General features: G+C 41.3%; 1 protein-coding gene across 1 annotated transcript in view; it reads left to right on the top strand.

Annotated features, from left to right (window-relative positions):
• The window catches only part of LOC124117241 (gamma-aminobutyric acid type B receptor subunit 1-like), a 43115-nt gene extending 26003 nt beyond the window's left edge, over positions 1-17112 (top strand). Inside the window, exons 8-18 of the mRNA XM_048383418.1 lie at positions 62-410; positions 1521-1682; positions 2482-2571; positions 3822-3998; positions 4103-4253; positions 4887-4998; positions 12255-12377; positions 13161-13283; positions 14342-14485; positions 15232-15420; positions 16597-17112. Coding sequence (XP_048239375.1) covers positions 62-410; positions 1521-1682; positions 2482-2571; positions 3822-3998; positions 4103-4253; positions 4887-4998; positions 12255-12377; positions 13161-13283; positions 14342-14485; positions 15232-15420; positions 16597-16812 — 1836 coding nt within the window. The 3' untranslated portion in view covers positions 16813-17112. The remainder of the gene's footprint in view (positions 1-61; positions 411-1520; positions 1683-2481; positions 2572-3821; positions 3999-4102; positions 4254-4886; positions 4999-12254; positions 12378-13160; positions 13284-14341; positions 14486-15231; positions 15421-16596) is intronic.
• The last annotated feature ends 696 nt before the right edge of the window (positions 17113-17808 follow it).

The following is a 17808-nucleotide window of genomic DNA, read 5'->3' as shown; positions in this document are numbered from 1 at the left end:
ATACACAATTTAGATATAACGTAAACTGTTTCAAGAATTCTTGTTTTCTCCTTTAACTTAGGCGTTCAGAGTCGGTCTGTACGGAAGGAAGGTGGTTTGGCTACTCCCTGGCTGGTTCTATCCCCATTGGTACACGGAATATAATGACACTGCCAACTGTACCACCCAGGACATTCTTAAAGTGACAGAGAACGCCTTCAGCCTTGACAACGTCTACTACAATCCGAGCGATGACGTGTCAATCTCTAACATGACGTCATCGCAGTTCCGCTCAAGATACACGGATCTCTTAGACCGGACAACAAACAGCACGTTCACATCCGGGTATGAGCGGGCACCTGCTGCTTATGACGTAATATGGGCAGCAGCCATAGCGTTGAATCAAACCAACAACTATCTTATACAAACCAGTAAGTCATATTTTTATACGTTTTGAAATGACTTTTGTAATGTAACATTATAATGGTTGATAGCCCTCAATATGAACAAAGTGAGATCTGAAATCAGAATCTTAAATCGAGCGCTATACTATAAATTATCTGCTTCCCTAATGAGACGACAAAGCTCTCGGAAAGCCGCGAAACGTCCATCTGCATGATGGTCTCATAACATGGATGTGTGTTTCATATATTTGGTCTTTTACTTGGTGACTAAATTCAACAAATATTGCACAAATCTTACATTGCGTGACTGGTCAGTAAGGTTGTGCGACTTTCACCCGTGTTTTAAGTTATGAGTATCATCAATGCCGGAGCAAGGGTGATCCAGCGGTGACATAAAGCGCCACAATTCGCTGTGCAGAGATGCGTCCCTTAATCGTGCCAGAGTCACCTGATCAAAGGTTCAAATCCCACATTCGACTTATGATGCCTGGTTTGTTAGAACCGACCCACTTCTTACTGCGTTGTCAAAGTAGTAAATGACCCGCAGCGGTGTCTTACTGCATTGTCAAAGTAGTAAATGACCCGCAGCGGTGTCTTACTGCGTTGTCAAAGTAGTGAATGACCCGCAGCGGTGTCTTACTGCGTTGTCAAAGTAGTAAATGACCCGCAGCGGTGTCTTACTGCATTTTCAAAGTAGTAAATGACCCGCAGCGGTGTCTTACTGCGTTGTCAAAGTAGTGAATGACCCGCAGCGGTGTCTTACTGCGTTGTCAAAGTAGTAAATGACCCGCAGCGGTGTCTTACTGCATTGTCAAAGTAGTAAATGACCCGCAGCGGTGTCTTACTGCGTTGTCAAAGTAGTAAATGACCCGCAGCGGTGTCTTACTGCATTGTCAAAGTAGTAAATGACCCGCAGCGGTGTCTTACTGCGTTGTCAAAGTAGTGAATGACCCGCAGCGGTGTCTTACTGCGTTGTCAAAGTAGTAAATGACCCGCAGCGGTGTCTCTTTGGACTGTCTCCCACATGACACTGACAAGCCCTAATATGACTGAAAACTATTCAAGGTGGGTCAGCCACCCTTAAACTCCACCATCACATGTATGTTATGCATCTTTTTATCTTACTCTATTCATCAGATGACTCCCTTAAAATCGAAAACTTCACATACACGGACAAACGACTGGGACAGCTGATATTTGACAACGTCCGCAAACTTAATTTCACTGGAATTCCCGGCAATGTACAGTTTGATGACCATGGAGACCCGAGGAGTTTAATCAGCATACGTGTGTTACGAGGTTAGTGAATCCTTGAACGGTGTTTGAATGGATTGGAATTAATGTACAACTCACACTTTATTCGTCAGTATGTCATTGTTGAAATAGCTTGTTTATTTGATTTTAATGCTCAATGACATTCCAGCTATATAACTGAGGCCTGTAAATAACCGAATCTAGTCCTGACAAAGGCTGATCAATCTTATGAGCATGGATTTACGCCGTCAGGTTATAATGACACGCAGTCAACCAAGACATCTGGACTGACATCCCGATCCATTTGGTCACCTATTAGGACCAGGATAGGTTTCTGGGGACCGATTCGAACCCGTTATCCCATTAGGTCGAAATGACTGGGAATTGTTTTTTAGAAATGGAAAGTGATTTGTACAGATCTGAACAGGCGAGGATCGTGTTACAATGTACAACGTATGGATTACTTTTTGATGCAAATTGTGTGAGTGGCGGGTGTTTTCGGTGGGGCAGGACATGCTTCCCCTGATCGAGAACACCTGGTGTCATCACTAATTGTCCATTCATTTCACCTGTTTTGGCTTTTACGCCCAAGTGTATCTGTTTCGGCAGGTTATTCTCTGGTTATGACGTTTTATATTGATAATCCGATGTACTTATTTATGACGATGCTTGTTCATCCGATGCATAGGTTTGTAACGATGTATTAGTTTAAGACGATGCTTTTCCATCTGATTTTTAGTTAATAACGATTTCTGTTTCTCATATGTAATAGTTAATAACGATACTTTTTCCTATGATATTTGAATTTATACGACTCTGTAAACTCTAATTGTCATCCTTGCAGACTCGACACACATCCGAGTGGGAGTAGGAGACACGACTGACCGTGACATACAGTGGCTGATGCCATCCACAGATTTCACTGTGTTCAGAGGTACGTAAACCATGTACAAAAATGTGGAAGATTTGTTTGGATTTAAGTACTTTAGTAGAATTACGTGTATTTATTTTACTAGAAACAATACATGAAGAAAATTTGCATCCGGATACCTTCTGGAAACCTTCCAGATGCCTTCAATAACCTTCAAATTTCATGGTATTTTCAAGATAATTTTTTATGTGTTTCACACTTAAGTGAACAAAATGCAACCCCCAAATTTTGACATTTTTTTGGAAGGTTCCCGGAAGGTATCCGGATGCAAATTTTCTTCATGTATTGTTTCTAGTTATTAAAAAATTAATATAACACGTAATTCTACTAAAGTACTTAAATCCAAACAAATCCGGATCCAAAATGGGAAGGTATTCGGAAGGTTTCCGGGAGACGGAAACCTACACTTTTTTTTGCCGTGTTAAGATTTCTATTTTTTACGTAATATTCTGAACTATTATTTGAACTCTAAACTATCGAAATATCACTGTTCACAGGGACATTATAGGGCAGAGTGTCTGCGCTCAATTGTTGTTGATACTGTGTTACAATGTTAACCTGCGCCTAGTTCCTCATAAGATCTTAGTTTGTCCTATCCCTGTCTGTGTGTTGCTTTGATGCTACATCCAGATAACACTGCCGTCATCCGATGTATAGGTTACGTGGTGATGTCAAGATAATATCAACTGTTTACTGATCTCGATCAGTTTTAGTGTCAATTACCAGTCTGAGACCTAGCCATACATGATCTGATAGCGTTTCGTAAATCTCTCGTGAAGACTCGGCAGCTGCAATTGGGAAAGTTTCAGATAATGTCAAGGTGTCGCCTTTCAAGTCCTAGAAATCTAGAGCAGTATTCCCCGTGTTGTTCAATATAACCATGGATCTAGTTTGGTATGATTAGTAAGTTAGTGATCTTTTTAACATGCCAGATGTATCGCAATAACATCAATATCAATATCTGTTGCATTTGTAGATGGGCGTTTCTCATGTAACCGTGTATAGAGATATGACACATAGGTACCAGAAATATATCATATATATTTATGGCCGTGGTATTTGTAGATGGGCATGTCCCCAAGGACAGCGTAAGGGTAGAGAAGAGGGTCTCTACAGTGCTGATATGACGTCACATATATTTATGGGCGAGGTGTTTTTAGATGGGCGTGTCCCCGTGGACAGCGTGAGGGTGGAGGAGAGGGTCATCAGGCTGCTAGTTGACATCACATATATTTATGGGTGTGTTATTGTAGATGGGCGTGTCCCCGTGGACAGCGTGAGGGTGGAGGAGAGGGTCATCACGCTGCTAGTTGACATCACATATATTTATGGGTGTGTTATTGTAGATGGGCGTGTCCCCGTGGACAGCGTGAGGGTGGAGGAGAGGGTCATCACGCTGCTGGTTGACATCACATATATTTATGGGCGTGGTATTTGCAGATGGGCGTGTCCCCGTGGACAGCGTGAGGGTGGAGGAGAGGGTCATCACGCTGCTAGTTGACATCACGTATATTTATGGGCGTGGTATTTGTAGATGGGCGTGTCCCCGTGGACAGCGTGAGGGTGGAGGAGAGGGTCATCACGCTGCCAGTGCCGGTGTACATCGCCATGTGTTGTCTGGCTGGAGCCGCCATGTTCCTGGCCATTGCTTTCCTTGTGTTCAACGTTGTCTGCAGAAATGAAAGGTAAAGTATATCATGATAAGCTGAATAAACCACAAGTTTGGATATTTGTCCATTACATGGGCGAGAGTACTGATTTGTCACGAAAAGGCTTCATAAGGTGGATAACATATTATAGAATCAATTTCAGTTCTGGTATATTTCCGTGTGAATTGTTTCAGGAGGAACTAAAATTTAAATACATTGTCAGTGAGGTGAACATATCACTTATGATATGTTGCTATGGTCAGCTCGTTGTTGAGATGACTATTTGATAATGATATAACACCAATTATGTCAGTGGATGAAGTATATGATCATATGACAGACGAGAATAACCGATTGCAATTGATAAACATATCGCTGAGGGTGTTATAATTAATAAAAGCAACAAAACTCTATTCATCATCATAAGACATATCTGCTAAAATCGTAGTACATTGTACAATTCCCGCTGTATCATGTGCATGTGTTGATAAATCACTATCTACTAGTGATGATACCAGGTGTTCGCGAAAAGTGATTGTATCCTGCTCCAAAGGCAAGTCAACTGTTCACCTGAAAAAACATGGAGGTCAAAATTGGGAATTCCATCGGACCTCACTGCCTCCGCACATCTACCATAAACAATCGTCGTATGCTTACAATACTTTCCAGGATAATTAAGATGTCCTCCCCCAACCTGAACAACGTCATCCTCAGCGGCTGTGTCATCACCTACACAGGGGTGTTCCTGACCGACCTCAACAGTGGCAACAGACAGTGTCAGGTAATACACATACTGGGATGTACCGTTCACTGCTATACGGTAGACAACGGTTCCTTGTGGCAGCAGTCAGTGTTAGGTAATACACAGACTGTGATGTACCGTTCACTGCTATACGGTAGACTACGGTACCTTGTTACACCAGCCAGTGTCAGGTAATACACATACTGGGATGTACCGTTCACTGCTATACGTTAGACTACGGTACCTTGTGGCAGCAGTCAGTGTCAGGTAATACACAGACTGGGATGTACCGTTCACTGCTATACGGTAGACTACGGTACCTTGTGACACCAGCTAGTGTCAGGTAATACACAGACTGTGATGTACCGTTCACTGCTATGCGGTAGACTACGGTACCTTGTGGCAGCAGCTAGTGTCAGGTAATACACAGACTGTGATGTACCGTTCACTGCTATACGGTAGACTACGGTACCTTGTGGCAGCAGCTAGTGTCAGGTAATACACAGACTGTGATGTACCGTTCACTGCTATACGGTAGACTACGGTACCTTGTGGTAGCAGCTAGTCTCAGGTAATACACAGACTGGGATGTACCGTTCACTGCTATACGGTAGACTACGGTACCTTGTGGCAGCAGTCAGTGTCAGGTAATACACAGACTGGGATGTACCGTTCACTGCTATACGGTAGACTACGGTACCTTGTGACACCAGCTAGTGTCAGGTAATACACAGACTGTGATGTACCGTTCACTGCTATACGGTAGACTACGGTACCTTGTGGCAGCAGCTAGTGTCAGGTAATACACAGACTGTGATGTACCGTTCACTGCTATGCGGTAGGCTACGGTACCTTGTGGCAGCAGTCAGTGTTAGGTAATACCCATACTGGGATCTACCGTTCACTGCTATGCGGTAGACTACGGTACCTTGTGACACCAGCTAGTGTCAGGTAATACACATACTGGGATGTACCGTTCACTGCTATACGGTAGACTACGGTACCTTGTGGCAGCAGTCAGTGTCAGGTAATACACAGACTGGGATGTACCGTTCACTGCTATACGGTAGACTACGGTACCTTGTGACACCAGCTAGTGTCAGGTAATACACAGACTGTGATGTACCGTTCACTGCTATACGGTAGACTACGGTACCTTGTGGCAGCAGCCAGTGTCAGGTAATACACAGACTGTGATGTACCGTTCACTGCTATGCGGTAGACTACGGTACCTTGTGACACCAGCCAGTGTCAGGTAATACACAGACTGGGATCTACCGTTCACTGCTATGCGGTAGACTACGGTACCTTGTGACACCAGCTAGTGTCAGGTAATACACATACTGTGATGTACCGTTCACTGCTATGCGGTAGACTACGGTACCTTGTGGTAGCAGCTGGTCTCAGGTAATACACAGACTGGGATGTACCGTTCACTGCTATGCGGTAGACTACGGTACCTTGTGGCAGCAGCTAGTGTCAGGTAATACACAGACTGTGATGTACCGTTCACTGCTATACGGTAGACTACGGTACCTTGTGGTAGCAGCTAGTGTCAGGTAATACACATACTGGGATGTACCGTTCACTGCTATGCGGTAGACTACGGTACCTTGTGACACCAGCCAGTGTCAGGTAATACACAGACTGTGATGTACCGTTCACTGCTATACGGTAGACTACGGTACCTTGTGACACCAGCTAGTGTCAGGTAATACACAGACTGGGATGTACCGTTCATTGCTATGCGGTAGACTACGGTACCTTGTGGTAGCAGCTAGTCTCAGGTAATACACAGACTGGGATGTACCGTTCACTGCTATACGGTAGACTACGGTACCTTGTGGCAGCAGCTAGTGTCAGGTAATACACATACTGGGATGTACCGTTCACTGCTATGCGGTAGACTACGGTACCTTGTGACACCAGCTAGTGTCAGGTACTACACATACTGGGATGTACCGTTCACTGCTATACGGTAGACTACGGTACCTTTTGGCAGCAGCATGATATCTGGTAATACAAATACTGGTATTTATCACATAATGGGTAGGTATCTCTGCAGGATAAAGCCAACGGATAAAAACGATATCCGCTGGGGTCATATGCGGATAGAGATGTATTAGGAAAAAACAATATGTACCTAGCTTGCCAAGGCTCGCTAAATACAATGTTTATTCCTAATACAGGATATTTACCATTCCAAAACACACAAGCGTGATAACCTCTATGTACCGTTCACTGCTATATGGTAGCAGCATGATATCCGGTAATATACATCCTATATACATTGTACTACAAAGGAATTCATACAGATTGGCGAAAAACAAGGGTTGCTAATTTGCAGTTTGAATTTTTAATTTTAAATATTGAATGGAAAACTTTCTTCGACCTTGAAATGCTCTATTGAGTTAGTCTATGAGTCTATTCGTCACGTTTTACAGAGGAAAATGATTTTTCATTTATGTCTCCCTGGAACTGACTATGTCACGGTCAGCTGATATCAGCTTAAATGTCTGTAGGATTCCTCTCTAAAGTCTCTTATCCAAAAGACTACATTGGCCTATCATGTCATAATAATGCATTCTTGTCCATAATGCAATTTCGAATTGCCGTATAAACCATGCATACCTCAGAGTTCAGTAGATTTATTCGCCATTCTTTTACAAATCCTAAATAAATAGCTGTCATAGTTTATTTCCTTCACAAAAAGTTACGTGCTTTATGGGATTACCTAAAAGTCGGTCCGGGCCGGGCCAAGACGGGCCAAAGTGGTATTGGCTAATTACTCCATTATCGGCGACCATACCTAAATATTACTGATGCAACATACACACGTCATTAATGGACAATCACCAACTAAGAACGTGCAACATAATTAAGTGATTCGGAGTAAATCGCTTGAAAACCAGAAAGTGGAGCTGTGTGTAAGCGTCGCTGATTTAGGTAACATGCAAAAGGGCAATCGTAAAACGAAATAGGATTTGAAACGCATCAAATACTTCTAGCTATCGTGATACAAATTTCCACCTGTCGGCATAGCGTTTACATTTATAGGACAGTACTATATCTAAGTAAACACCACTTAATTATGTCACTGTTCATCGTGTTTAAAGCAGACACGTTGGTTAAAGTAGACCTCTTCTCCCCATACTCTCAACAGTCTCACAAGTGTTCGGTCCGACTTGACCCTGGCTGTCACAATCAACTTTAAACACACAGATGTATCATCAAATGTGTTTACATCTATAGACTATTATTATATTTACCTATATATCACTTTCTAATGTCTCAGATCGCGGTATTTAAAGAAAACAAGGTGCTCAAAGTGAAGCCCTTTTCCCTCTCCATTCTCAACATAGTCTCTATCAAAAGTGTTTGGCTTGTGTTGGGTCCGACTTGGTCCGGGCTGTCAAAATCAACTTTAAACACACAGATGTATCATCAAATGTGTTTACATCTATCGAATAGTATTATATGTACCTATATTCCACTTTATAATGTCACGGTACATCGCATTGAAAGAAAACTGATCCGTTAAAGTCAAACACTTTTACTGTATTTTCTTAAGTAAATCATTGTCAGAAGTGTTCGGTCCGACTTGGCCCGGGCTGTCAAAATCAACTTTAAAAACAAAGATGTATCATCAAATCTATAGATTAGTATTATATCTACCTTTATACTTTTTTATGAAGTAAGGTGCTCAAAGTGAAGCCCTTTTCCCTCTACATTCTGAACATAGAAGTGTTTGGCTCAATTATCATATTGTTTCCACATCAATATAATACATTTGTTTTAATGTGCCTTCTCTGTATGTTGAATGTACTTGTGTGTTTTGCAATTATTGTGCATATATTTTGAAGTTTGTGATAGTGAAATATTGCAACTGTTTCTTCATGGAATGTTACGCAATACATATCTCATCTTCAACATCTTTGTTGCATGATAGTTTGTTACAGTTGTGTACGGGGGAACGGTTGGGCAAAGTCGCCTTGTGCTCTGCAATTCGCAATGCAGAGTTGTGTCCCTTGGGCAAACCAGAAACCTATGACAGTGTGTTCGAATCCCGGTTCGCCCCGATTGTGTTGTCAGCACTATACCCGTGCTCATGGGTTTCACCAAAGTGGTGAACGTCTAAGACCTGCATCACTTCGGGCTTTCCTTCAACATCAAGCTGACACGCCGTGATATAACTGGAATTATACTATTCAAAGCGGCGTTAAACCCATCTCACTCACTCACTACTCTTGTGTACGGTTTCCTTTGGTTAACTGGGTTTATGTTGTGATTACTTCCGGTTTAAATTTGAAGTATGTTCAGAGTGAGTGAGTGAGTATGGCTTTACGCCGCTTTTAGCAATATTCCAGCAATATCACGGCGGGGGACACCAGAAATTGGCTTCACACATTGTACCCATGTCGGGAATCGAACCCGGGTCTTCGGCGTGACGAGTATGTTTAGAAGAATGTTACTTTGTTCAAACCAAACATCGTGCATATATCATGCAACCGAATTATTTTTCAGGAATATAATTGCAAACTACGGGCCGACATGTTCATTTCCAATGCATCCAGAAGCAAAGAAGTTAAAACAACTGTCAATATAATAAACCGCCGTATGAAACGGTATGAATCATACTTTACAAACAGTGAACTACTTGAAACTGTGCTCAAATCTGCAAAGCAAGCACCATACATATGATTGTGAAGACAACTTATTACAAATTTCTGATATCAAACCTGTTGTTTTACATGTGTTGTTTATTGAACAAAGTCATGCTTCATAGAAGCCTGGTATTGAATCGTGTTGAACAATAGCAATAGCAGTGTGAAAGGAGAAAGACTGAGTGCGCGTTACATGCCAGACCTGAATTCCTCCCTGGAACCATTATGGCTGGCTGCCTGAATAACATACGATATATTGCAAAGCTAGTGCGCAATAGAGCTATTCGGGTAAGGGAGATAATCACTCACTCTCAGTGATACAGCTTGAATAAGTTACGATGCACATCATTGCAAGGTCACGCGTGTTAAAGCTCTATACTACGCATACAGCTAGAGGAGATAATCGCTCAATGCGCAATAGTTTATTCTTACAAAATATATACCGGTCAACTTTAGCGAAAGGAGATATACACTTTTCGAAAAGAGAAACGCACAGGTAGATTTGTAGTAAATTTATTGTACCTAATAAAGTCGATGTATTTAATACCATATATAAAAATATGAAATTTTGGAGTCCGATAGTCACATGTTGTCGTTGTACAAAGACATTGAAAATTGTTCATTGTCATGTCACATAAGGCCACAATGTTGCGCTGAACTCCGTATCTCGTGGGGCCGCCCTTGGTAGCAATAACGGCTCTGCATGTCACCAGCTGCCAACATACAAAACACAATAATACATCAAGATGGCAGTTTTCATGTACAGCTTAAGTATTTCTAAGTAAATTAAAGATACATATATATAGATATTGTACATATCTTTAAGTTGCTTGGAAATACTTAATCGTTACATGGAAACTGCCATCTTGATGTATTATAATGTATTGTGTATTGACAGCTTGTGATTAATTGTTACCAGATGGCTCCAGCTGGGGTAGCAGACGACACACTTTCCAACAATGGGGAACAGGGTAAAAATATGAGCAGGCTGGTTATCATCGAACTATAGCTGGGCTAGCAGACGACTCACCAGTCTAAGCTGTATTGAAAAAAAACACTATTAATTCTCAACCTTATCTTATGTTAATTCAACAATTTATCATATACTTATCAGTGGGATATGCTGTTAATAATCACTCATACTTCAATTGAATGGTTCTGTACATTCTATCAATGTTTATTTGTACAAAGCTGTTTTATGTATGTACAGTAGTGAGGCACTAATAAATTATTGTCTGTCTGTCTACAATGTATACCTACAATTAATCACACAGAAGCTTCACTTTGAGCTCCTTGTTTTCTTTAAATACCGCGATCTGAGACACTATAAAGTGGTATTTAGGTATATATGATACTTGTCTATACATGTAAACACATTTGATGATACATCTGTGTGTTCAAAGTTAATTTTGGCAGCCAGGGCCAAGTCGGACCCAACACAAGCCAAACACTTTTGATAGAGACTACGTTGAGAATGTAGAGGGAAAAGGGCTTCACTTTGAGCACCTTGTTTTCTGTAAATATATGAGACACTATGAAGTGGTATACAGTTAGAAATAATACTAATCTATAGATCTGAATCCATGGCATGATACATATATCAGGTTTAAGTTGATGTTGACAGCCCGGGCCGAATCGGGGCAAACACATTTGACAGATTTTCTTGAGAAAATTCAGTAAAAGTGCTTGACTTTAACGGACCTGTTTTCTTTAAATGCGGTGTTCTGTGACATTATAAAGTGATATGTAGGTAGATATAATACTAGTCTATAGATGTAAACACATTTGATCATACATCTGTGAGTTTGAAGTTGATTTTGACAGCCCGGGCCAAGTCGGACCGAGCACAGACCAATAACTTCTAATAAAGAACGTTGAGAATGTAGAGGGAAATGGGCTTCCCTTTGAGCACCGTGTTTTCTTTAACTACTGCAATATGGGACACTAAAGTGATATATAGGTAGATATAATACCAGTCTTTAGGTGTAAAGAATGTTCAGTAACTTTAGAAGTGTCAGGGCAGTTATTAATACGTGTCGTGTCAGCCCAGCACTATCCAATTCCAGAAAACATCCTGTGTTGGTTTAACATGAATTAGTAAAGGTTAATAAGGGATGCCCAACACGTTAATTAATGAAAGAAGAGTAGTCAAAACACTGTCGTTTCCTGCCCAGGACATCACACCCTACACGCTTAAGTCGGTGAGAAACCTTCTCATCAAAGAAAACACACAGTCAAGACACTGATTTTTCTAAGAGGACTCACGGTATGTAGTCATAATTATCAATTTATTACATTGTTGAAGATGCATTTGGATTCAAACTCAATTAAATGAGACAAACTATACGTTTGTGGACATTTGAGATCGGCCGAGATATGTACGTTTCGTTTTATTATTCTGCAATCCATTTTTAGCCTTACCCGCTGGTCCGGCCCGGCCCGACTTTTCTTGGCCCGACTTTTAGGCAATCCCGTGCTTTATTGGCTAAAAATGTCATTCCAAGGACAGACCTGAGTTCTGAAATTCGATACACAGTTTCATCCTGCTGGTACTTCTAAAATCCAGCTCCGTCTGCCTTGCATACACGATGCTGCCAGTATTTACTTCAAGTGGCAGGTTGGCTGTTGCAGGTATTCCAAGCTAGGATCTTTGTCTTGACGATTGGTTTCTCGATGACATTTGGTGCCCTGTTCGCCAAGACCTGGAGGGTGTACGTCATCTTCACCACCAACTTCAAGGTCACCACTAACAAGGTAATCCATTCAGCTTCGTAGGTTAGTAACAGTAACGCCGCAGTACGTACTAACCAAGCTATGTCACGGGGTCGGTATTCCAGCTACATCATCCAAGTCTCAGCGACTGACCACCGAGCCAATGTACTCGCTTCTGACGACCAGCAATGAGTCCCTAGGACCTATTCGAGCCCTGTTTCGACATCGACCAATCTATCTTTGGTGGTACCAGGTTTCGTGTTACATCTTACAAACGTACTCCTTGTAAGGATTGAATGATTACATACTAATAGCTTCTTAAGGTACATAAGACATGTTTAACTTTGGACAATTTTACTTTGATTTATAAGGGCTTACCGAGCCTGGAGCCTGTCTCCGATGGTCATGAGGATGATGTAAGCTGCCACTTTTTCCCTTTGTCAAGCTTTCCAAAATGTCATTTCTGTCAGCTTGAGCTATTAAGGCTTCTGGTAACCTTCTGACTTCTGGTAAATATATGGGCTGACATCAACGTTCAAGACACCCCTTTCCATGAAAGGAAGTCAATTTTACGATCATGAGCATGTGTTTATAAATCAATATAAAATACGATGACACCATCTGTTCGAGAAAGAAATATACTGTCTTACCGGTGGAACCTTCACAAACACATGCAAAGGAATGTAAAGTGTCTACCTTAACAACTACGGGAGCATGTCGTACATATTATCCTCATGAAACGTACGTGCAGCTGTAATCAGTTTGAATCCTCAATCACAGCAGAGACACGATGACATTCAAATATTTTGATAAATCAATTTATAGGTTTACAAGGACTGGAGTCTTTTTCTGATGGTCGGGATACTAGTTCTGGTGAACTCTGGGATCCTGCTTGCCTGGATACTCATGGACTCTATCTCCATCACCCATCACACACTGACACCTGAAGTGAGATGTAGTTATAATCACCCATCACACACTGACACCTGAAGAGATATATAGTTATTATCACCCACCAGACACTGACACCTGAAGTGAGATGTAGTTATAATCACCCATCACACACTGACACCTGAAGTGAGATCTTGATAGTTATTATCACCCATCACACACTGACACCTGAAGTGAGATAAAGTTATTATCACCCGCCAGACACTTACACATGAAGTGAGATATAGTTATCATCACCCATCACCCACTGACACCTGAAGTGAGATATAGTTATAATCATCCATCACACACTGACACCTGAAGTGAAATATAGTTATTATCACCCACCAGACACTGACACCTGAAGTGAGATATAGTTATTATCACCCATCACACACTGACACATGAAGTGAGATATAGTTATTATCACCCACCAGACACTGACACCTGAAGTGAGATATAGTTATTATCACCCATCACACACTAACACCTGAAGTGAGATATAGTTATAATCATCCATCACACACTGACACCTGAAGTGAGATATAGTTATAATCATCCATCACACACTGACACCTGAAGTGAGATATAGTTATAATCATCCATCACACACTGACACCTGAAGTGAGATATAGTTATTATCACCCACCAGACACGGACACCTGAAGTGAGATATAGTTATTACCACCCATCACACACTGACACCTGAAGTGAGATATAGTTATAATCATCCATCACACACTGACACCTGAAGTGAGATATAGTTATTATCACCCACCAGACACTAACACCTGAAGTGAGATATAGTTATTATCACCCACCAGACACTGACACCTGAAGTGAGATATAGTTATACTAATCCATCACACCGCTGATTTGATACATCTAAACAATCTAATACCAACATGGTGGAAGATGCCTTTTTAACATTAAAAGTAACCCAAAGACAAACACAACTAGTCAATTTCCAGCAGTGCTCAATCATTTATTGTGCAACGTAGTTTGATATACATTTAACAATCCCACACCCACATTTCGAAAATCGCTATCTTAACACTTGATTCTAATATTTCCAGACAGTAACAGATGCTGATGTCTTAATCCAGCCCGTGGTACACCTGTGTAGCTCACCGAACAGCAAGTTCTACCTTGGACCCATCCTCGGTGTGCTGGGGACACTGCTGCTGTATGGAGTCTTCTTAGCCTGGGAAACCAGGAAGGTAGAGCAGAGGCTGAAACGTTGACAAGCTAAATTTTGTATCAGTCACTTGACTTAACAAGATGTACTTTTAAAGCATTAACGTGAACTATTCTTATTTAATATACCCAACTCAGACACAGTCTACTGATTCCGAGCCGACCAGTCCTTGTTTTAGCCCCTTAATGCCGAGCGCCAGACAGGGTAACAACAAGTATAATCTTTTCACGTCTTTTGGTATGACGTGATCGGGGATCGAATCCCGGACCTTCCGCTCTCCGGGTGGACGCTCTACAACTAGACCACGGAGGCGGTCGCATGAGCTACGTGCTCTGGGAACATCAACTCATAAATCATGTATTCTTCAACTTTGTACAAATACTTACCGATGAACTACACGTTCCTCTTCGACTCCCTCTCTCGTTCGCATATACAGTCGCATCCTCCTTCGGTCTCCTAAAATCGTTAAAATGTTCTCACAAGTCGATATAGTACATACGTACATTTCTAAACAATTAGGGGCGGTAAGGTAGCCTAGTGATTAATGCGTTCGCTCGTCACCTTGAAGACTCGGGTTCGATTCCGCACATGGGTACAATGTGTGAAACCCATTCTGGTGTCCCCCGGCGTGATATTGCTGGAATATTGCTAAAAGCGGCGTAAAACCATACTCACTGATTCACTCTAAACAATTGCCACTTTGTATCATAACACATGTCAAATGTCTAGCGACTACGTCAATTAACTTGCAACTCGAATGCATTTTAGGTACACGTTGAGGTCTTGAACGACTCTCGCTACATCGGGATGTGCATCTACAACACCGTAGTCCTGGGGGTGATGGGGGTCTTCGCGTTTCTCGCCCTCAGGAAGGAGGTCCTCATACACTATTCAGTGGAATCGACTGTCACCATCCTCGCAACCGCAGTCACCCAGACGCTCATCTTTGTCCCCAAGGTAACAGTGAGCTATCTAGGTATAACATACAAAACTCTTGTAGGCACTAGAGGAGAGATGTAATAAAAATGGCAATGCACGTTGTTGTAAATACATGACCAATAATTACACGTTAAATTTTTCAAGAATCATAACCAATTGACATTTTTTTATTTAAAGCCCCGTATAGACAGAAAGATCAATGTCGGAATCTCTACATCCAAACTCCAAATGGTGCATACGACGGCTGGTCAAAAAGTTTTAAGCCTAACAAACAAAACCAACAAATGTTTTTAATTGTATTTTTCAACCAAATCTCCGTGCTTTTCAAATCACTTCTCATATCGATAGTGAAACCCATTCACAGAATCTTTGAGCCTTCAAGTCGAGAGGTGTGAGAAGAGGCATTGTCACGAAGTAGTAAAACTCCAGCAGTCAGCATTCCTTGACACTTTTCTTTGATAGACTCTCTCAGGCGATGTAGCAAATCAGCATATTGGTGGACCAATTTTCCATCACCCCTTACTATTCTCTTTTTTATTCTCCTCCTAAATAATCTTTTAATTTTTCTCTGGCAATGTCAGTTCTGTTTTCCTTAAGATCAGAATTTAAAATCGTTGGCACCCAACGAGCAGATATCTTATCTATCTGTAAATGTTCATGAATAGTAGTTTCAATGGATCCATGGGTTAGACCTGTGTCTCAAGTTCTATCTGACAGCATAAGTTTTTTCTATCGCCTTGATTGAATCGTCATCGATGGAAGTTTAGGGTCGTCAAGACCTAGGATCATCATCAAGGCTTGTTGTCCCACCCTTAAACAAAGCTGCCAAACAAAACAGTGGAATAGCTAGGGCACTCATCCCCCTAACACTTGTGACATGCGGTCATGAATATTTTTGTCAGTACTTTTCTCTAAAGTCAAAAACTTGATGACTTCTTGGCACTCGTTCTTTTCCATTTTGTGTCCATTTGGACCCTTATCACGTTCATCCGGCTGTCACCAATACACAAATACACTTGCAATGAACTACTCACACAATGTACTACACTGACTAGTTTACTTTGTTATGGCCCATAGGTGACAGTTCGTGAGGCTTATAACCTTTTGACCAGCCCCCGTATTATCAAGGTTTTTTTTCTGTTTCTACGACAACGCATATGTTATTAAAATCCTGATCACCATGTGTACTTGTAGATCAGTGCCTACAGGAATGAGAATCGTCTTCAGAAGGGAACAGCTCCATCGGTTGTGAAGACCATGCAGGATCTCTCTCAGGATTCATTTGAAGGAACACCAACCCCTCATGGGAGCTATGGAGATTCATCCGAATTCATACACACAATTCAGGGGACTTATCCCGATTCAACTGAAGCCACCCAAGCAATGCAGTGCCGCGAACAGCATATTTGATGCCCGTTACGATCATGTGTGACGTTACCATTTTTGGCACAGTGCATTGTACACGGTGGAGAGACCTCATTGTTCAGGAGACTTCGTTTTAATCTCTAAACAACATTCATCACTGATTATCATTTGATTCAAAGACGATATTCGAACTCCATTAAAACAGGTTTGGTTTCTATCTCCCACATATCCACAGACATACATCCCACAACATGTTTTTTTCCGAAACTATGAAAGCTATGTACATCTTCATATGTGGATTTATATCGTGGGGTTAGGAAGCTTTATAATTTCTCAAATTCAAGATTACTTTAATATTGTTGTTTGTTTGTTTGTCTGTTTGTTATTTCACGCAACACTCAGCAATATTCCAGCTATATGACGGCGGTCTGTTAATAATCAAGTGATTGACATCATGAGCATCTATCCACGCAATTGGGAACCGATGGCATGCATCAACCAAGTCAGCGAGCCTGAGCAACCGTTCCCGTTAGTCGCCTCCTATGACAAGCATAGTCGCCTTTCACAACAAGCATGGTTTGCTGAAGATCTATTCTACCCCGGGTCTTCACGGGTCTACTTTAATATTGTGAGGAATTTGTAAATATAACAATACCCGGTATTCCCTGATAACGCTTCTGTATGTAAACATAAGTACTATGTATATGATTCGTTCATCATATGATTTATTCATCACCTTTGAAGAACAAAGCCAGTCATTAAGTAATAATAATAAGAAACAGATAAAATGAACATGCTTTTCTCGATTGAGGAATGCATTTCAAACAGTAAACTTTAAACATCGTAAACATCGATAGCTGTTTCACAAGTCATGTACATTAATATAACGGGTGAAAAGAATACTGAACGGACACTCTCTTTTTCTCACATTTTTCTGACACGTGCTTCCACAGCGTCCATAATAAGATAATGTTTTATCCCAATTGGTAATAAGGGTGCTCATAGTATTTTGATCCATATTTGAATACAAGTAACTAATGA

Source organism: Haliotis rufescens, unplaced genomic scaffold (genome assembly GCF_023055435.1).
Source record: "Haliotis rufescens isolate VD_foot unplaced genomic scaffold, xgHalRufe1.0.p SCAF_48, whole genome shotgun sequence".
Classification (NCBI taxonomy): Eukaryota; Metazoa; Mollusca; class Gastropoda; order Lepetellida; family Haliotidae; genus Haliotis; species Haliotis rufescens.
The sequence above is the reverse complement of the archived record's forward strand: the minus strand, read 5'-3'. Positions and strand labels throughout refer to the sequence as shown.